This window comes from Cydia pomonella, chromosome 4 (assembly GCF_033807575.1).
Source record: "Cydia pomonella isolate Wapato2018A chromosome 4, ilCydPomo1, whole genome shotgun sequence".
NCBI classification, from domain to species: domain Eukaryota; kingdom Metazoa; phylum Arthropoda; class Insecta; order Lepidoptera; family Tortricidae; genus Cydia; species Cydia pomonella.
The window spans coordinates 6,140,536-6,162,892 of record NC_084706.1 but is presented as its reverse complement, the minus strand read 5'-3'; the positions used below and the strand labels follow the sequence as shown (position 1 = coordinate 6,162,892).

Below are 22,357 nucleotides of genomic sequence, written 5' to 3'. Positions count from 1 at the left end.
AAAATTGGTATGGTTTTCATCTTACGTTAATACGACCTTGAGTCAGCGAGCGCCACTATCGGTTATTGGTCCTCAACTCCTAACTATGTAAATGCAATCGGAGTCATCTCATAAGCACTAGAATTTAGTTGAAAATAATCGGACAGACAGACGGACATGACGAATCTATAAGGGTTCCGTTTTTTGCCATTTGGCTACGGAACCCTAAAAATAGACCTGTAGAGGAAAACATTACAGTTGGACAGACTTGCGAAAGCCTTTTATCTAAACGAAGACACTCTACTTGCGTTTTGCGCTCGCTCGGTCAGAAAATCTTAAGTTGAGTTTGGAATAATTCTGGGATATAAATATAGCTAAACAAAGCTGTTTCAAGAAAAAGAAACGAACATTTTAAAATTGAGTTTCTATTTCTGTGAAAGCCGATTTTAAGGGGGGGGGGGGTGGGGGGGGGGGGGGTCCTCGCCCTCGCCGTCCTTGCGACAGGCCGCTGCCCCATATAACCTTAAGTCACGACCTAACGACAGTAACGACCCAGTCAAACATGCTCATTGTTGACTCATGCGTTTCATGGGGCATTTAATAGTTGTTTGATGTAACCGTGGTCAAGTAATTAGCCATTTTTATTTCATTATTTTTTTCTGTACTGCTTCTTTTATATTTGTAATTTATTTATGTGATAAATATTTGAATGCTGAAATTCCAGCCGAACATGTAAAGAACTGAATTCGTATATATAACAGCTTATCTACTCGTGTTTCATCAAATAAATCATTATCTTATCTTATCATATACTGGATGGATTTTTAAATGAATCAGCGACGGCAGCTACCTATCCATGCAATTATGGTTTTAGGATACCTTCCCTAACTTTTTAATTACCAAGCGGAGCTTTCAATCTGATCAAGTGAGAACTTGCTAGAAAGTTCCATAGTTAAACCATTCTATTCCAAACTTTTCTTTGATATGCATATTTTGTAAGACATTAAATATCAGTTTACGTTTAGTAGTAAATATAAATCAAAATGTTTACAAAAGATCTCTATCAAATGCTTAAGGTAATTTTTAGTTATTCCTTCTGAGAATCATGAGTGAGTGCTATTTAAAAAAGCGGCCAAGTGCGAGTCGGACTCGCCCATGAAGGGTTCCTTTATGACGTATTAAAAAAAAACTACTTAAACTACTAGATCTCGTTCACCATTTTACCACTTTGGACACACATTTTACCACTTTGGTAGTGTCTCTCGCGCAAACTATTCACTTTAGAAAAAAATTATATTAGGAACCTAAATATCATTTTTAAAGACCTATCCATAGATACCCCACACGTATGGGTTTGACGAAAAAAATTTTTTTTTTAATTTTATGACGTATTAAAAAAAACTACTCACTAGATCTCGTTCAAAACAATTTTCGTTAGAAGTTTGCATCGTAATGTATATCATATATTTTTTATAGATTTTTCATTCTGTTATTTTAGAAGTTACAGGGGGGGGGACACACTTTTTTTTACTTTGGGAGGTTCTCTCGCGCAAACTATTCAGTTTAGAAAAAAATGATATTAGAAACCTTAATATCATTTTTGAAGACCTATCCATAGATACCCCACATGTATGGGTATGTTGAAAAAAAAAATTTTTTTTTTAATTTCATGACGTATTAAAAAAAAACTACTTACTAGATCTCGTTCAAACCAATTTTCGGTGGAAGTTTACATGGCAATGTATATCATATATTTTTTTTAGATTTTTCATTCTGTTATTTTAGAAGTTACGGGGGGGGGGACACACTTTTTTGTTACTTTGGGAGGTTCTCTCGCGCAAACTATTCAGTTTAGAAAAAAATGATATTAGAAACCTTAATATCATTTTTGAAGACCTATCCATAGATACCCCACATGTATGGGTATGTTGAAAAAAAATTTTTTTTTTAATTTCATGACGTATTAAAAAAAAACTACTTACTAGATCTCGTTCAAACCAATTTTCGGTGGAAGTTTACATGGCAATGTATATCATATATTTTTTTTAGATTTTTCATTCTGTTATTTTAGAAGTTACGGGGGGGGGGGACACACATTTTACCACTTTGGAAGTGTCTCTCGCGCAAACTATTCATTTTAGAAAAAAAATGATATTAGAAACCTCAATATCATTTTTGAAGACCTATCCATAGTATGGATAGGTCTTCAAACCTACCCCACACGTATGGGTTTGATGAAAAAAGTTTTTTTGAGTTTTAGTTCTAAGTATGGGGAACCCCCAAAATTTATTGTTTTTTTTCTATTTTTGTGTGAAAATCTTAATGCGGTTCATAGAATACATCCACTTACTAAGTTTGAACAGTACAGCTCTTATAGTTTCGGAAAAAAGTGGCTGTGACAGAATCGGACAGACAGACGGACGGTTCCGTTTTTTGCCATTTGGCTACGGAACCCTAAAAATGACATATTTTCTTGGGGCACTTTTTCTTCCTGCTGGCATCAGTAATACCTACTCATACTTTGCACAGGGATGATATAAAATGTCTCGGAATCCGAAGAACTTTTGGAGTCCAACGATTGTTATATAAAAAACCAAGTATCAAAAGTAGAATGAGCCACCTGTTAAAATATAGTGTTTACCAGTAAACAATGCCTACTCGTATGTCGGCCCTGGAATAAGTTGTTTACGCGAGGGACAGGCACCTGGCGCGGCGCCATATCGGGTGTCGCGGCTCGCGGCTATGAGACGTGGAAATGGGTCAATTGACTAGGCTATTGGAGTCCATTTTTTTAGAGATCATATCAAAATCTTGCTTTTTGAAGAAGTTTTTCGTCAATATCACGAGCGTTTTGATGGCCTAATTTCCTTAGACACATTTTTAACAAACAGAAATATTATCAAAATTTAGTGATAATTTTGGAGATACTTCTCGTGGTTAGTAGTCAGGGAACTCTACCAGACAACCAAAAATGCCAGCAAAATATCATAACACTTGGTCGAAAATGTGTCCAAAGAAATCAGGGCGATAAAACCTCCTTTCAAACTACATTTATTTAGTTCAAGTATTGGGTAGTGGAACAGATAAATGAACGATTAAGTGACTACCCCAACTTTATACAGTACCGGCCAGTTATATATCACAAAAATAATACATGAATTTCTATAACATCTAAAAGCATATGATATTGAAGAAATATTTGACGTAAGAGAAAAATAAATTGGACATTCCACAGCGTAAGTATTGCACAAGCAGTTTAGCTAGGACTCTAGATTACTCGGTTTTTAACCGATTTTCGGTTTCGAGTTCGAGTTTAACCGATAACAAAACCGATACTCGATTATCGGTATAAAACTTGTCAACAAGCCCCTTTTCTACTAGACTTTTTAATGCTCTGTTAGTCTACATTAATTTTGAAAACTAGCACCTTCTTAACGGCATTTTAAGTGAAATTATAGGTTATGAATACTGGCTTAACATTGCGCGAAGTGTGAAGTTTTTTAAAGTTCTTGTAGTGTACCTTTTCATGTCTTAAATTCCACTTACAATGTAATTTTATTTCCAGCGTGGCGTCGTTCTTGCCGCTGTTCCTGTTCGAGCAGTTCCGACGCTACTCCAACTGCTTCTTCCTGCTGATAGCGCTTCTGCAGCAGATCCCCGACGTGTCTCCCACGGGCCGGTGGACGACGTTAACACCGCTCTTCTTTATTCTCTTCGTGTCTGCCGTCAAGGAAATCCTCGAGGATTTTGTGAGTGTTGTGTCTGATCAGATTCCCGACTTGTCCGCTGTAAAAGAGCTCGTCGAGGACTTTGTGAGTGTGGTGTCTGCTGACACCGAATTTAACTGAAATTGTGACGATCCTGTGATATTCGAATATTTTTAACGGGTTACTCACCTAATTCTAGTCGAAATATCTCTCGATTTGTTTCTATCCGGTAAGGAGATCCTAAATTCGGGGGTCGTAAATAAGCTGCCAACTGCAGGCCCGCACGTCAGTAGAGATGGGTAGGGGTGAGTAAATACTGAGTATTTACTCGATATTTACTCAAAGCACCCGATAAATACCCGTATTTACTCATTTAGTGGGTAAAAACGATTTCCAATAAAATATTTAAAAAGTGAGATTTAAGAAATAAATTATTTTTATATTATTGAAGAGTGTTAACGTGTGTTAACAATATTTATAGTACATAAGGTGCTACTTTATAGCACTAGTGCGAAAATTAGCATATTACGTTACTGTGTCGAACATTTAAAGGGCCATATGTACTGTAAAACGTTGTATGTACGATACATGTGCGAATAGGTAATTCGCAACTCGTGTCGATTTAAAACACTCCCTTCGGTCGTGTTTAAATTTATCGCCACTCGTTTCGAATTTCCTATTTTTCGCCCTTGTATTGTAATGTACTATTACATAACAATAAGCATAAAGTACACTTAATTAAAAAAAGTCATCATCAGTGAGAGGCAATTTGTGATAAATTGATAATGATAATGCATAGCAGCGTGTTAACAATTTTGTTTTAAATAAGAAGGTATTTACTTTAAAAACATGAGAATTAATATCTATCGATGTTCTAGCATGCCGCGCAATAGTGCTTGTTTACGCTACACTTACGACCTTTTATTAAGGGCTTTTTAAAGAAAACTCAAAAATGGCTCAACCAATTACGTTCAAAGTATTTTTTTAGTCTTCTTCTTCTTCAGTCCCTTAATGCTGAGGATGGTGACATGTCCTTCTGTTAAAGACCAGGTTCCTCCACAGGCTTCTATTCCTCGCCAAGCGCTTGTCCTCGCTGATCGAATTTGCTCGTTTATTTCGTTCATTTTATTACTTTTTTTGAACCATGGTTCGAAAGTAATTGAGGGATAAACATTATTTCGGGCTTTAGAAACGGTTCTTTTTCCAAAAATATTCAATTTATCCAATCAAGTTTGTAGTAACATTCAAGTTATTTTAAAGACACATTTTTGATGTGCAACACGTTGGTGGATTCTGATTTTTTTTGGGCCAGTTAGTTACATTACACGTAAATGAAATGAGAAAAAATATTATGAAATGATAATAATTTATTTCAAACAACACAATCTAAAAATTATGTATTGAGTATGTTTCTTATAAATATATTTATTACAATTTTTAGTACTTAATCCAGTAGCGGCTTACAAAATACACCTATATTTCAAATTAAATTGCCCCTTTCAGCACTATAAATATATATACCCACCAATTTGGGTAAAAACTAGTGAATTCGGGTATATTGAGTTAAATACTGAGTATTTACTCAATATTTACCCGTGAGTATTTACTCACTACCCATATCTACACGTCAAGCACTACATCCTATATCGTATATCCATATCATCCTAAATCCTTAAAACGGTGAGCGATATTTAGACTAAGATTACGTGAGTTTGTGTATGTATGAGTTTATGAAACTCAGATTTTTTGAGTTTTCGCGGAGTCTTCTAACGTTGCGTGGTATTTCCTAGAAACGACACCGGGCAGATGACGAAACGAACAACCGGCGCTGTGATGTGCTTCGCCAAGGTCGCTGGATGTCGCTACGCTGGTCCGAGCTGGTCGTCGGAGACATCGTCAAAGTGCTCAACAACCAGTTCTACCCCGCTGACCTCGTGCTGCTGTCCACCAGGTGAGGACGGCTCCAACCGCCAGGGTCGCTGGATTCTGGTCCGAGTTTTGTACTGCAGGTTTTAATTCACTATATGGTTATTTTTGAGACACGAACTCTCAACTCTAGGATCTCCCAATAAAGCTTGCGTGTTGTAGGTATCTGCAGCGAATATTTCCGTTATATTTTTGATCTTTATACGCGCCTAGTGATATCTACCGTTAATCTACTTCTATTATTTAGGATTTCTTTCGCAGCGAATTACAACCGGCTAGCGACATCTATCATGAGGCTAGGTATTGATAAATTGTTTTACGATCGCAGGCGCGGATTTAATACAACGCGCTAGCTCTTATGAATAAGCTATACGATTTATTGTGCTTGCTCCGCAGCGAACCTCAAGGAATCGCATTCATCGAGACATCGAACCTGGACGGCGAGACCAACCTGAAGATCCGGCAGGCGTCGCCGGAGACGGTACGGCTCGAGGACGGAGAAGCGCTGGCCGCTTTTGCGGCCACCATACAATGCGAGCCCCCCAACAGGCATCTCTACGAGTTCAACGGGCTGCTTAAGGAGGCCAATTCAAAGTAGGTGATGCGACTTGAGAAACCGCCAGTTTCTGTTTCTGCCTAGGATCCTGACCACATTTTGCAGTTACCTATTTGCATTAATTTCATACCCAATTTTAAGTGTTATATACCCAAAGGGTAAAACGGGACTCTATGACTAAGACTCCGCTGTCCGTCTGTCACCAGGCTGTACCTCATGAACCGTGATAGTAGTGAAATTGTCACAGATGAATTTTAGTTGCCTCTATCAAAACAAATACTAAAAAGTACAGAACCCTCGGTATTTTTCGCTTACTATCGCCGTCGGCAGGGCAGTCATCCTCACAGCTTGGCACCTAAATGTTCAGTGTCAGAGGGATTTACACCCGCGGAGAATTTCCCAAGATACAATAAGGGGAAGGGGGAGGGGGGGAGGATTCTTCAAAAATAAGGCACAGGTTTTAAAAACTCGGCACCGCGCGTGTGACTCCTCTGAAATTACAGGCGTTAATATGCTACGACAACAAAGGCAAACATAGCTGGGAGCGATAATTAGTTAAGAAGAAAGGTATTAAAGTAACTTTGCTCCATTGCATCGTCTGGTCTGTCTGCAATAAAGGTTGATCCTGTGATGTTCATGTATCAGGATGATACCTATTAACTAAAAATCGAGCCGATGAGTAATCTTTCTTGATGTTACCGCAGAACGATTCCACTGGGGCTGGAGCAGATGATGCTGCGTGGCTCCATGCAGCGGAATACGGCGTGGCTGCAGGGCGTCGTGGTGTACACGGGCCACGAGACCAAGCTCATGAAGAACTCCACCAAAGGTCAGTGCCATGATTCAATAGACATATTATAGTAAGTAAGTAAATATTCTTTATTGCACCAATAATTATACATTTTACTTACATGTAAAACTATAAATACCCCCCATATAATAGTATATACCCCCCACCAATCCAAACGGCTTCCAGAAAAGTAAGTTAGCTTAGAAAGTTAGAACTGCCACATTATACCATCCCGTACGGCAACAGTCTAACTCGAGGGCCGGGGCTGGCCGAGACCGAGGCGTAACTACGATGAACTACTGCCATAGAAAACTTTATGTTATCCTCCTGAAGAATGGGTTTAAAGAAATTGCTTGTTCAATTTTAACTCTGTCAAATTGACAGGGCCAAAATTAATTGGAGCTTATGTTCTACGTGTAGGACGCAGGTCGTCAGGAGGCTATACTCCATGTTCGGAACTGCCGATCATTATATACCTAATTATGGAGACATATGTTATGTTCGGCTAATTGCTATACCTCTTTGATAAACACCATCATGCCGTGACATACTTCTTTTTCCTCATGTTATCCCGGCATTTCTGCTACAGCTCATGGGAGCCTAGGGTCCGCTTGACAACTAATGCCAAGAATTGACGTAGGCACTAGTTTTTACGAAAGCGATTGCCATCTCACCTTCCAACCCAGAGGGTAAACTGAGCCTTATTGTGATTAGTCTGGTTTTCTCACGATGTTTTCTTTCACCGAAAATCGGCTGGTATGATATTTCTTACATAAATTCCGAAAATCTCATTAGTACGAATGGCGGGTTTGAACCCGCGACCTCCAGATTGAAAGTCGCTTTCTCTTACCGCTAGGCCACCAGCGCTCTGCTGCCGCGACATACATTTAACTATAATCCATTATAATATACACTTGTTATGAGTCAATATAACGAGCGTTACGAACGCTTAATTTCTTTGGCCATATTTTTGATAAAGTGCCTTTATATTTTGACGATATTTCTAGTTGTTTGGTTGACGATGGTTCTAGTCAAAGTTCTCTTCCAGACAACCAAAGATATCATTAAAATGTGGCAAAACTTACTAAAAAACGTGCCCGAAGGAATTTGGGGAACAAAACCGCTGTGATATTGACCCTTATTCACGATGTCAACAGCACCCCTGAAGCGGTCGTCGATAGACAAGCAGACGAACACACAGATCTTGATGTTGTTCATCCTGCTGCTGGTGCTGTCCGTGGTGAGCGCGGCCTTCAACGAGCTCTGGCTACACCGCCGCGGGAACAAGGACTGGTACATATCGCTCAAGGGTAAGTCCATATTTCTACTTCTTTCTTATTTTCAGAATGTTGGAGGGCAGTTCACGAAGCGGGTTGGTAACTCGCTGTAGTGGTTGGAAAAAACTAGATACAATGAGCTCAAAGCCGAAGAAAGCGGCATGTTTTTTAGGAAACCTATACTTAACAGTGAGTGAATAAGGGTAGAAAAATTTTTAACAGTAGAAAATTTTCTATAACTAAAATGCGCTCGTATCTTCAACAGGAAGATCGGGTACGAAAGCTACTTAAAGGCGCACCAGTAATAATCAAATCAAATCAAAAACCATTTATTTCGAACAAGATCCATATAGGGACCGTGCGCGTTGGAGGGTCTGCCATCTTGTGGCCTGAATCGGAACCATAAACATGTACATTTACACGTCATGTGTTTTCTTTTGTGCATAGTAGGTTCTGCCATCTTTTGGGCTACATCGGAACAATAAACGTCACATATACGCCTCGCGCCAAAAATCTGACCGCTCCTGTACTGCCTCCTATAGTTCATGCACGCTCCCTATCGTGTTAGTAACATACTAATACTTAAATCTAGGGTTAGTATGACATGAAATTAATACAAATTCTTACATAAAGGGGCATGTAGCTGCCCCCAATGCTTCAGACACGGTGAGTCCCACTGGTCAGCCGGTACCTAGTAGCAGACTTCGTTTAACACTTGACACACCATACTTGGTTATACACTGTGTTTTTATTGAATTCCGTTAACTTAACATCGGGGCATGAGAAAGTACGTTTAAGGAAACTAAATTGCATAGGTAGTATATGTATTTTTTTAATAAAAAGTCTTTGAGAAAGTTACTTAATTTAAGCTCACGAATGCACCCTTGAAATTAACGAAAAAAAAACGGAGTATACAATAGGCGGCGTCCAAAGGGTTAAAATAAACATTAATAGAAATTGGTCTGGTAATTGTAGTTTAGTAAGAGTCACTTGTTACTGGAGCGTAAGCAGAGATAATCTTTCTGTATTTTTCTTACATTAGTATTATCACCCCAAGAAAGGGTTGAAAATGTTTTTTTTATTTCGCAGCTAATGACCAAATTGTTTCGCCTGAAGCCTATAGGAATCTAGAAAAGGGCCATCCACAATTAGCTTTTATACGTCGAAATATACTTTTGATAACATTTCAGCTTTGAAGCTTTGCTTGAAGTTTGATGACAAATTTTTTTTGTTTCAGATGCGGTGAACCTGAACTTCGGTTTTAACTTTTTGACATTTTTAATATTGTACAACAACCTTATACCTATATCGTTACAAGTCACTGCTGAAATAGTTAGGTTTTTCCAAGTGAGTATTATTTTACTGAATAGTAAATATGTAAATTTGAACAATTTCAATAAATCTTTATTTGTACTCGAACCTGTACATTTATAATTTAAAATAAATACTTTTAGACTTCTATGGATGAAATGATAGTTATTTTTGTGAAACAGGTTTTTTTTTAAATTAACAAGTACTAAAAATTACTGTTACACCTTTGGCATAAAAACGTGTCATTTTCTTGTAATATAACTAGACTTTTATTAAAAATACTTTATATTTTTATTGCTTCATCCGACGATCAAAACATTACTATATACTCTCCTAGAACCTTTGATCCTGGATAGAAATGAAATCTATTTATATATTTTTTTTGATGCTTCCCAAAATTGAAGATTTAGTGGCTCACTGTACAATTACTATTTTTCTCAAACCACTCAGTCACCATTATAAAAAATGAAAGTAAAAAAATGTACGTATTGTCCAGGCGAAGTTCATAGCGTTGGACAGCGAGATGTACCACGCACCCACTGATACACCGGCGCAGGCGCGCACCTCCAACCTCAACGAGGAGCTCGGCATGGTCAAGTACATCTTCAGCGACAAGACCGGCACCCTCACCGCCAACATCATGGAGTTCCACAAGTGCTCCATCGCCGAGGTGAGTGACCGACCTCAACGAGGAGCTCTACATGGACAAGTACATCTTCAGCGACAAGACCGGCACCCTCACCGCCAACATCATGGAGTTTCACAAGTGCTCCATCGCCGAGGTGAGTGACCGACCTCAACGAGGAGCTCTACATGGACAAGTACTTCTTCAGCGACAAGACCGGCACCCTCACCGCCAACATCATGGAGTTTCACAAGTGCTCCATCGCCGAGGTGAGTGACCGACCTCAACGAGGAGCTCTACATGGACAAGTACATCTTCAGCGACAAGACCGGCACCCTCACCGCCAACATCATGGAGTTCCACAAGTGCTCCATCGCCGAGGTGAGTGACCGACCTCAACGAGGAGCTCTACATGGACAAGTACATCTTCAGCGACAAGACCGGCACCCTCACCGCCAACATCATGGAGTTTCACAAGTGCTCCATCGCCGAGGTGAGTGACCGACCTCAACGAGGAGCTCTACATGGACGAGTACATCTTCAGCGACAAGACCGGCACCCTCACCGCCAACATCATGGAGTTTCACAAGTGCTCCATCGCCGAGGTGAGTGACCGACCTCAACGAGGAGCTCTACATGGACGAGTACATCTTCAGCGACAAGACCGGCACCCTGACCGCCAACATCATGGAGTTTCACAAGTGCTCCATCGCCGAGGTGAGTGACCGACCTCAACGAGGAGCTCTACATGGACGAGTACATCTTCAGCGACAAGACCGGCACCCTCACCGCCAACATCATGGAGTTTCACAAGTGCTCCATCGCCGAGGTGAGTGACCGACCTCAACGAGGAGCTCTACATGGACAAGTACATCTTCAGCGACAAGACCGGCACCCTCACCGCCAACTTCATGGAGTTCCACAAGTGCTCCATCGCCGAGGTGAGTGACCGACCTCAACGAGGAGCTCTACATGGACGAGTACATCTTCAGCGACAAGACCGGCACCCTCACCGCCAACATCATGGAGTTTCACAAGTGCTCCATCGCCGAGGTGAGTGACCGACCTCAACGAGGAGCTCTACATGGACGAGTACATCTTCAGCGACAAGACCGGCACCCTCACCGCCAACATCATGGAGTTTCACAAGTGCTCCATCGCCGAGGTGAGTGACCGACCTCAACGAGGAGCTCTACATGGACGAGTACATCTTCAGCGACAAGACCGGCACCCTCACCGCCAACATATGGAGTTCCAGAAGTGCTCCATCGCCGGGGTGAGTGACCGACCTCAACGAGGAGCTCTACATGGACAAGTACATCTTCAGCGACAAGACCGGCACCCTCACCGCCAACATCATGGAGTTCCACAAGTGCTCCATCGCCGAGGTGAGTGACCGACCTCAACGAGGAGCTCTACATGGACGAATACATCTTCAGCGACAAGACCGGCACCCTCACCGCCAACATCATGGAGTTCCACAAGTGCTCCATCGCCGAGGTGAGTGACCGACCTCAACGAGGAGCTCTACATGGACGAGGACATCTTCAGTGACAAGACCTCAAGACCTTTAAATATACCAATACTTTAAAGTGCCTAATTGGACTTTACTCCCAAAGTACTAAGCTATCGTCTACCAGACAACCACATACTAGTCTTACTAATTTACCAAACTTTCAAGTGCTTAAAGATTTATGTATTTTATTTGTCCACAGATAATATACAACCGTCCAGGCCCCAACGAGCCGCTGGAGCAGACTCAGCTGTACCAGAACCTGATGAGGAATCACCCCACTAGCCCCGTCATACGAGAGTTCCTCACCATGCTGGCCATCTGCCACACCGTCATACCCGAGTCCGACGGCGACAAGGTTAACTACCACGCCGCTTCACCAGGTAATTCATTAACGATGTCTGGAACCATCTCACCAGTCCCGTCATACGGGAGTTATTCACCATGCTGGCAATCTGCCATACCGTCATATCCGAGGCCGACGCCGGCAAAGTCAATTACCGCACCGCTTCACCAGGTAATGTACCTTACATGATGTCTGGAACCATCCCACCAGCCCCGTCATACGGGAGCTTCTCACCATGCTGGCCATCTGCTATACCGTCATACCCGAGGCCGACGCCGGCAAAGTCAATTACCACGCTGCCTAGACTAGTCGTACGTAGACAAACTCCAAACGAAAAGAAAAATATTATCGGGATGACAGATGCTATTAAAGATCCCATTATTTAAGTTTCGATTGGCGTTTTCTATCAACCATTGTCATCTTGGTTAGGCCCCCTGATGACAATCAATTTCCGTTCATCAGATAAGCGTCTTCGTTTCATATTGGGCAAAAATGCCATGTCCGGCTTTTCTCCCCCACAGGTTGCATTTCACTGCCGATTTTCGAGAATTTCGTGAACAGCTTCGATAATTATATGGGATGTTCTGTCAATTCAGTGTTTTGTATGAAAACCTTGAACTCATTTCAGATGGAAAACCCTTTCTCACTAAGGTGTATATAATGTAGGTGTTGGTTATATTATTCGTAGCTTCTTAATGGCATTTATTTGTGTGTATATACGAATAATTGTTTCTGATTTTATACATATATTATGCATATCTGCGTCTCGTAACCGCGATAGAAGCATATCATTACTATAGGACTAGGTCGATTTATTTTAAAATATACCATAATATGAATTTACCATACCATTACCTACCATAATATATTTTTACAGTACATATGGTGCTACTTTACCGCACTAGTGCGAAAATTAGCATATTACGTTACTATGTCGAACATTTAAAGCGGCATATGTACTGTAAAACATTGTACGATACATGTGCGAATAGGTAATTCGCAACTCGTGTCGATTTAAAACACTCCCTTCGGTCGTGTTTTAATTTATCGCCACTCGTTTCGAATTTCCTATTTCTCGCACTTGTATCGTAATGTACTAATAATAATTGTGTTATTGGCAGATGAGCGCGCCCTAGTGCTAGGCGCGGCTATGTACGGCTACGTGTTCACAACGCGGACACCGAAGACGGTCACCATCGAGGCGAGCGGCGAGTCACTCACGTTCCAGGTGCTCAACGTCATCGACTTCACGTCTGCGAGGAAACGCATGTCGCTCATCGTGCGCACGCCCACAGGTAACTCATACATATGGGTTGCTTAAACACAGGGGTCACTGACTTTCCAGGTGCTCAACGTCATCAGGATCAGCGAGGAAGCGCATGTCGCTCATCGTGCTTACACCTACAAGTAACTCACAAACACGGGTCACTCACGGTCCAGGTGCTCAACGTTATCGAGCTTACATCAGCGAGAAAGCGCATGTTGCTCATCGTCCCCATGCCCACAGCTATAGTCCGCGCACGAATTCCGTGCAACTGTCATGACCGTGTGTTGTGATTTGGTCGATATTACGTTCCGTTAAATATGCCAACTTTGCCACCAGGGGGAACATTGCCCAAAACACAATTTCTAAGGCAATCTACTAATATCTAAAAAAGTTACAAAATTATGGCAACATTGATGACATTGGTAGAAAGTAAACTATACCTGTGGCAACACAGAATAGCGCGTGCACTCCTGACTTCATTCAGTAACCAGTCGGGACCAGTCGAGTACGGAGTGTATTTTTGCGGGCCAATTACTGAGAAATTTTGGAAGGGAATTGTACATCATGGCGAATACACAGGTATGTTGAATCGATTGTATGTAATGTAAAACCATGAGCTGAGTATTTTGATGCTAGGTTCGTTACTGTAACTAGTATATTACAAAAGTTATGCTGATGGTTAAAATTACCCAGTAATGTACCGTCGTATGAGTGTCAACATTGCCCGCAGTAAAAAAATGCTTAGGGTTGACACTTTTTTTTACAAACTTTTTTTTTATTAATGTGCAAATCTTTCAATATTTGTATGTACGTACATATGTTCCGATCAAATCTTGCAAGCCATTTTTCGACCTCTTTTTGGTATCCGATTGAGCTGAGATTATAGCATACTACTTCTACTTCTACTACCAGTGACAATACAATCTGGTAGTGACATTCTGGTTCAACCGGGATCGTCTCCACATGAGGAATTCTTTTTTTTTTCTATGGTTAATATATAATGGAGTCGAAAACTATAGTTTCATTTTTGATTACTGACCGTTTTTCAGAAAAAAAAATGAATAACTATTTTGACATACCACACGTTTGAACGCATTTATAGCTTAGATGCCTTAGTCTTCCGTAAAAAAGTGAAAAACGTAGAGTTGACAGCTGCCAGTTGTCAAATATTGCTTCCTCATTGGTTACAACTACGACTTTGTTTGTACGCGGTTCAGCTGTGTGTGTGACATTTGGCAACTGGCAGCTGTCAACTTGACATTTTTACTTTTTTACGACAGACTAAGGCATCTAAGCTATAAATGCGTTCAAACGTGTGTTATGTCAAAATAAATATTCAAAAAAATATTTTTACAAAACCACAAGTAATTAAAAAAGTAGCTAGAGTTCTGAACTCCATTATGTGTCTATTAAAAAAAATATATAGTAATGGCCACTTCAGAAAACTTAAGGTAACCAATTGAAATTTGGTTGGTACATATATAGATCTCAGTTGACAATACAAGTACAGTCAACAAAAAGCACAGTCAGCGAAAAAAAGCTATTAGATTTTTATGTAACGTTATTGAAATAAACAACTTTGCGCCTTATTAATATTTTTTGTTTCTTACCTACCCTACCAACTTTGTGCAAATTAATGTTCAGTTTTTATTATCTTCTCAATTTTGACAACCCTAGCACTTTTAAATCGCTACACGCCGTTTGTATGAAGAAGAAAAAATGTACAGGCTAACATTGCCCACTCATTTTAATAGGAAAGTATTTCGAGCATGTATTATTATGTCGAGTAAATTTTTGAACCGATCGCCTTCATTGCCAAAATACTTTCATTGGTTTTTATGGCAACCAAATAAGGTCTATAGTTGCGCTAAAAATCACGGTGGGCAATGTTGGCTAAAAGTCCAGATAACTTTACCCGACCTCAAAATCGGTCATATGATGGAGAAAACGTTGACTAAAGTTAAATTTGCAGTTAAATTTAAGTGCGCATGATCTCGGTGTTACCACAGATACATAAATATTTCCGAGGTTTCATACAAAAAACTAGAAATTTTTTAGTTTTTCCCAAAAAAGTGGGCAAAGTTGGCGTATTTAACGGTTATCGATAATAACTTGTTTGCCGATGCGTGGAAGTTAGAAAAAAAAAATAGGTAATTTTGAATATAATTACTAATGTGTGTTTGGTAAAATACACCTTTTAGTTTTCATATAAATTTTATGATGAAATGAAAAGAAATTAACTTTTTGCGGAATTTTCCTGCAAATTTTGATCTCACCTTTTTAGGGTTCCGTAGCCAAATGGCAAAAAACGGAACCCTTATAGATTCGTCATGTCCGTCTGTCTGTCCAATTATGTCACAGCCACTTTTTTCCGAAACTATAAGAGCTATACTGTTCAAACTTGGTAAGTAGATGTATTCTATAAAACGCATTAAGATTTTTACACAAAAATAGAAAAAAAAAAAACAATAAATTTTGGGGGTTAGAACTGAAACTCAAAAAATCTTTTTTCATCAAACCCATACGTGTGGGGGTATCTATGGATAGGTCTTTAAAAATGATATTGAGGTTTCTAACAACATTTTTTTCTAAACTGAATAGTTTGCGCGAGAGACACTTCCAAAGTGGTAAAATGTGCCCCCCCCCCCCCCCCGTAACTTCTAAAATAACAGAATGAAAAATCTAAAAAAAATATATGATATACATTGCCATGCAAACTTCCACCGAAAATTGGTTTGAACGAGATCTAGTAAGTAGTTTTTTTTTAATACGTCATAAAATTAAAAAAAATTTTTTTTTTCATCAAACCCATACGTGTGGGGTATCTATGGATAGGTCTTCAAAAATGATATTTAGGTTTCTAACATCATTTTTTTCTAAACTGAATAGTTTGCGCGAGAGACACTTCCAAAGTGGTGAAATGTGTGTCCAAAGTGGTAAAATGTTGAACAAGGTCTAGCAAGTAGATTTTTTTTTAATACGTCTCAAATGGTACGGAACCCTTCATGCGCGAGTCCGACTCGCACTTGGCCGCTTTTTTTTAATACGTCATAAATGGTACGGAACCCTTCATGGGCGAGTCCGACTCGCACTTGGCCGCTTTTTTAATTACTAATCAGACTAAGTTTTTTTTATACTACGTCGGTGGCAAACAAGCATACGGCCCGCCTGATGGTAAGCAGTCGCCGTAGCCTATGTACGCCTGCAACTCCAGAGGAGTTACATGCGCGTTGCCGACCGTAACCCTGCCCCCCCTCGTTGAGCTCGTTAAGCTTCTACAACTGCTTAGAATTAAATATTGGGTGGCCAATAGACCATCACCTTATTGTTCTAGGTAGATTCAGTTAGTCTAAGTAAAAATATTGTTAACTATAAGCACGAGTATCTATTGGCATCGCTGGTCGTTGTCTTGTTACTTGTTGTGCACTATATTGAGGCCCTGATGTAACTAAAAATTTACGGACGGAATTAATACACGTTGCTTCGTACCAAATTTCAAGATTCTGAGTTCATGGATCAAGCACCCTATATAGGTTTTGATTCCCTTGCGAGTGTCGGATACTTGCGGCATAAACGGCTGTATCTTTTGATTGCGTTGGCTTAGAAGTTTGATTTTTTTACAGCTCCAAGGGACAGTAGACCTGAATATTTGATACAAATTACAGCTTCATACCTCCACGCGTTCCTGAGAAAGAGGGTCTTGACAGACAGACAGACGGACGGACGGACAACAAAGTGATCCTATAAGGGTTCCGTTTTTTCCTTTCATGATACGGAACCCTAAAAACAACTTTAAACTAACAACACACGACTAGACACTACTACTATCACTCACAGAAAACCACTTAAATCTTAAAAGAAAGTTCATACGCTGTTAAATTATCTAAGGACACTAAAGATAGGCTCAACTAGAAAGACGTGTAGTTACTGACTGCCAATAAATCTGAGCACGGTTCATTACGGTTAAGCAGATGGCATCGCATTCTCACGCCAATAAGGACCAGACAAATTAGACGTAACAAAAAAAACCTAGGGTAATAAACACGCTAAAAAATGTCTGGCAGCGGCGTATTGCACAACAATTTACAGGCATATTACAATACACGTATGAATAACATAAACGACTACACCACAGCCCCGAAAAGACCGTAATACTTTTTGTAATGTTTTTAGGCGAAATAAAGCTATACTGCAAGGGAGCGGACTCCGTGATCTACGCACGGCTGGCGCGCGGCCCCGAGCAGGCCGTGTTCGGCGCCGCCACGCTGGCGCACCTCGAGGCCTTCGCGGCCGAGGGGCTGCGGACCCTCGTGTTCGCCGTGGCCGACATATCTCCAGCCGTGTATGAGGTACTCCCGCTCCCACTTAATACCCCATCTAAAATTATATTATTATTATATATTACTCACCTTGCATCGTCCGTCATACAATGTTACCGACTTATGTGTGCTGGTGAAAAAAATAGGGATCAGATAAATTTGTAGCCCTGACTAAGCGATCGTCAAACGATCTTGATTTCCCTGTGGATCAAATGTCTATATAGGACTCATGGCATTTAATCAACACAAAGGTCAGAAATGAGAGTTAAAGTCTGACGCTCGCAGTCGACGATTGAAACGCCTCTAACAAAATGATAAGGTGATGTGACGTCACATCATATAAGTCTGTCCTAAATGTATGGAAGATCAAGGAAATTGCCATATTGACCTTGAAATATTGCGTTTATGTGTATAGTTGTCATACAATAAATTTTTCAATAAAATGTAAGGAATCGAATGGTACCATTTTCTTTTCTATATTTGAAAGACAAAAAAAAAATTTTTTTGAGACTTCGGAGCCTTGTATCTTTTATAATCTAAATATAATTTTTTAAATTCCACTTTTTTATACTGGATGGCCCATTTTCTATCCATTTAACTAAAATTTGTTATAATATTCAACATGTGTCAAGTACCCAATTGGTTCGAGCATTTAGATTTCATTCGCTCATTATCACCGCTGCGGTATTTTGGGTTTTATGTTTCGAATGTTGTGAGTTATCTTTATTCATGTTAGCGTTAGTTCAGTGATGTCAGAAATTCAAAGAAAAGCATTATAACTGCAACAAAAAGAAACCATTTTAATATAGTTGCATAGTTGACTGACCATTCATCAACGTCTACGTTAAAGCGGATTTTTGTTAGTAATTGTATGCTAACAAAACAAAGTTCTAAGCATATCGAGTGGGGCATCGAAATGAAGGCGCTTGGCACACTGGATGCTTGCTCCAATTTGCGAGCGAGATGTCGGTATAATACGCGCATAACGTTGTCTAGCTCAAACATCGGAGCGACATGCGAATCGGATCCAGTGTGATAAGCGCCGAAGGGTTTTTTATAAAAATATTAGAGGTGTAATGTCCCAGTGCTGGACTTGCCAGTAGAGGTGACAGACGGGCTGTTGTTGTTGTTGTTGTGGGGTGGCCATTAGAATTAGGATGTCAGATACTAATGTTTTTGTAAAGACTTCTACCATGTTTTCAATATAATCATATATTTTTGTACGTTACAGGAATGGGCGAACACATACCACAAGGCGAGCGTGGCCATCCAGAACCGCGAGGAGAAGATCGAGGAGGCGGCCAACCTCATCGAGACCAACCTGCGCCTGCTCGGCGCCACCGCCATCGAGGACAAGCTGCAGGTAGCTCATTTTTGCAATTTGATTCCGCTAAGTAAGACGAGATAGAGTATGGAGGTACGTGCGTAGACAAGACATACGTCCTATGCCTGATATTAATTAGTACAAGAAGAACCCGAACCACCACATCATTACTCATTTGTTTATTTGAATTGTTTACGGAGCTAGAGAGCGAGACGAAATGACCAGGAATTCTCCTAATGTGCACTTTACCTCCGGAATATCTTGAAGTCCAGTTGCATGTGTTAAGGTCAAAGAAGAAACGCTCAGTTGAGAACTAGTTATGCGCACATGAAAGAGTTCCAGGTCAGACTGAGACACAAGTCACAGAAGACGAAGCTAATGCAGCTTTGTACACAAAGATGAACGTAGGTAAAAAGAAGAACAATTCCAAACAGAATCAAAAGCTGCGAGTACTTACAACACCTAGTCTATTACTATCTTGTATACCAACTTGAAAGCAATAAACATATACTTGCATTACTATAAAGTATGTCTTTTTTTGGATTCCATTCTTTTAAATCTTTCTACATTATATTGGGTCTACTTGGGCGGCTTACAAGTTAGTATTTTGTTTGATATCTTTGTAAAATACATGCAATCAAACAAAAAAATCGGCCAACGGGAATCAATTCAGAGCATCAAAATCTTCATATTTATGGCATAATTTATAAAAGGAGGATGTCGTTGCAGACCAGTGTAATACAAGGAATTTAAAGTAAGTATTTACTTTAGAATGTAAACGTCATGCCTCATTTGGAGGAACAATGATTCATTTTACTGGCAACATTTGCTGGCGGCTGGCGAAGGTTTGTATTTTTGTATTTACAATTACGTAAAAATATCATACTACACTCGATACTTACGCGTGAAATGTACCTAATATCAGGCGATTTCTTTTTATTAGTTTTTGTTGTCAGTGTTGTGTTCCTGCCGGTGAGTAAGGTTGCCAGAGCTCAACGAGGGTGCGGAGTATTAGGGTCGGCAACGCGCATGTAACTCCTGTGGATTTGCAGGCCTACATAGGCTACGGAGACTGCTTACCATCAGGCGGGCCGTATGCTTGTTTGCCACCGACGTAGTATTAAAAAAAAATTGTGATGAATTGTGACACTCATTCACCTCACAAACAGCCATCTTTCCTGTATATTTTTAATTTATAATCGGAAGGTGTACACAAACCGACTCGGCCTTGAGCACTGTGAGGCCATTCAAACGAGTGCAACATAATCTCGCAGTTGAAATGGCTTCACTCGGGATGATCGGACTAGGAATCTATGCCTTGTAAGTCTATGATCATAGCCCGATTTTTTTTCCACATCGGCTTGTAAAGTATGTTTTACATGTCCGCGCACTATTTAAACGTCTGATGAAATTTCACCCGCCAAATCGGTGTTTGATGATAGTGCGGAATACTGGTAGTGCGTGAGGGTCTTGCGCTGTCGTTCCGCAGCGCCCACGACATGAGTTTATCTATTATATTAGTTAAATCCATAATCAATTTTGTGTTCATCCGCAGGACGGCGTGCCTGAAACGATAGCGGCGTTGCTAAAAGCAAACATTAACGTGTGGGTGTTGACGGGGGACAAACAAGAAACCGCCATCAACATCGCGCATTCGGCGCAGCTCATCAACGCCAACATGCCGCTCATGATCCTCAACGAGGACAGCCTGGACGTAAGATTTTTTTAGCTGGTAGATGGACCGTTCCACCCCTAGACACCATACGCACAACCTTGATTTTAGTATGCAACCGCAACCATACGTTTTTAACTCAATTTACAGTTCGGAATAGCATCGTGTATATGTAAAAAAAAAAACTACAAAACTCAGAAAAATAAGCACATAAACAAAACAAACTACATTTTGGTATTGAAATTAGTAGGTAATTGTGAAATATCGGGTGCTTCGAGAAAAAATCGTTTATTTGTGTCTCACACATACACATCTGTAAGTTCCTTAGGGCGGTCAACTGAAAATATTTTGGCGTAACTACAGTGATGTAGTACAAGTATTTTGAACTTGAAATTGACAAGCACCTATACTTGGTACAATACACCGGCATTTTGAGATGAGTTACCGTCATCACGTTGCTAATCGAATTGGAATTCTGTCAAACTGTAGACACTGCTGCCGCGGGTAAGTAATTCCATTCGAGGAGGGATGTAACGTGTCCATTCTGTATCAAATACTATTACTTATTCTATACTTTACTTCTCAGGCCACACGAGAGATCATTGCTCGTCATTCAGCCGACTTCGGCGAGAACCTGCGCAAGCAGAACGAAGTAGCCCTCATCGTGGATGGCAAGACGCTCACCTACGCCATGGGCTGCGACCTCAAGAAGGACTTCCTGGACCTCTGCATCTCCTGCAAGGTCGTCGTTTGCTGCCGCGTCTCGCCTATACAGAAAGCGGAGGTACACTATAATGAATTTATTGTAGGAGAGTCGTGGACAGTCAGACTGCCACCTACGCCATGTGCTGCGACCTTAAGAAGGATTTCCTGGACCTCTGCATCTCCTGCAAGGTGTTTGTTCGCTGTCGCGTCTCGCCCATGTAGAAACCTGAGGTCAGTCAGTCCACTATCCATGTACGAGTAGTTACCGCAAAACCACCCAATTGTCTTGAATATTTTTTTTAAAGTATCTGTCACCCTGGAATACTTTTCCATTCGTGCGCGCCATGCTGCCGTTAATGATATCATCCGCCGGGCCTTAGCTCTGGAGGAGCGTCTTTTGGATCGGCCTCGCCCGCTATGATGGTATGACCCGCGTGCTATGGAACATGGGACGGCCGTTGTTCTGGGACGCAACCGTGCCGATACTCCAGCGCTGTCCAATTCGGCCGAGCTCTTCAAGCGACACAAGTATGTAACCATAAACAGTGGTTGCATATTTGAGCCGTTTGGGGTTGAGACTCTGGGGCCCTGCGCGGAAAACGCCCACAGGGTTTTCAAAGCCGCAGGTTAGTGGAATTCAGACGTGATGACAGGGCTAAGTCATATCTAGCACAGCGGATTAGCATTGCCATACAACGCGGCAATACTGCCCGCCTTCTGGGCACACTGCCAATAGACGGCGAAATGGGGCAAATTTTCTATTTATAAGTTAGGTTTTTAATTTTTGTTTGTAATTTTTACTGTAAGGCATAATTGTACTGTTTTATTATTATATTACTTGTTGTTAGTTTGATAAATACAAATATATTTACTTTTCTATTCCATCTCTACAGTTTGTGGTCAAAAGTATTTCTTATAATTTAAATGTTTTACATATATTATTATTATAAGCCTATACGGTGTCCCACTGCTGGGCAAAGGCCTCCCACCTCGATTTCCACTAGTCTCGGTTTTGAGCAATCTTCGGCCAGTCGTTGGGA

At 40.6% G+C, this 22,357-nt stretch overlaps 1 protein-coding gene across 1 annotated transcript in view; it reads left to right on the top strand.

The window, feature by feature from the left end:
- Positions 1–22,357, top strand: part of LOC133516940 (probable phospholipid-transporting ATPase IA) — a 146,641-nt gene that overhangs the window by 90,968 nt on the left and 33,316 nt on the right. Inside the window, exons 4-16 of the mRNA XM_061850005.1 lie at positions 3,545–3,728; positions 5,477–5,637; positions 6,009–6,206; positions 6,873–6,997; positions 8,116–8,268; positions 9,473–9,582; positions 10,043–10,216; positions 11,887–12,067; positions 13,152–13,325; positions 17,471–17,646; positions 18,848–18,979; positions 20,496–20,654; positions 21,199–21,396. Coding sequence (XP_061705989.1) covers positions 3,545–3,728; positions 5,477–5,637; positions 6,009–6,206; positions 6,873–6,997; positions 8,116–8,268; positions 9,473–9,582; positions 10,043–10,216; positions 11,887–12,067; positions 13,152–13,325; positions 17,471–17,646; positions 18,848–18,979; positions 20,496–20,654; positions 21,199–21,396 — 2,125 coding nt within the window. The remainder of the gene's footprint in view (positions 1–3,544; positions 3,729–5,476; positions 5,638–6,008; positions 6,207–6,872; positions 6,998–8,115; positions 8,269–9,472; positions 9,583–10,042; positions 10,217–11,886; positions 12,068–13,151; positions 13,326–17,470; positions 17,647–18,847; positions 18,980–20,495; positions 20,655–21,198; positions 21,397–22,357) is intronic.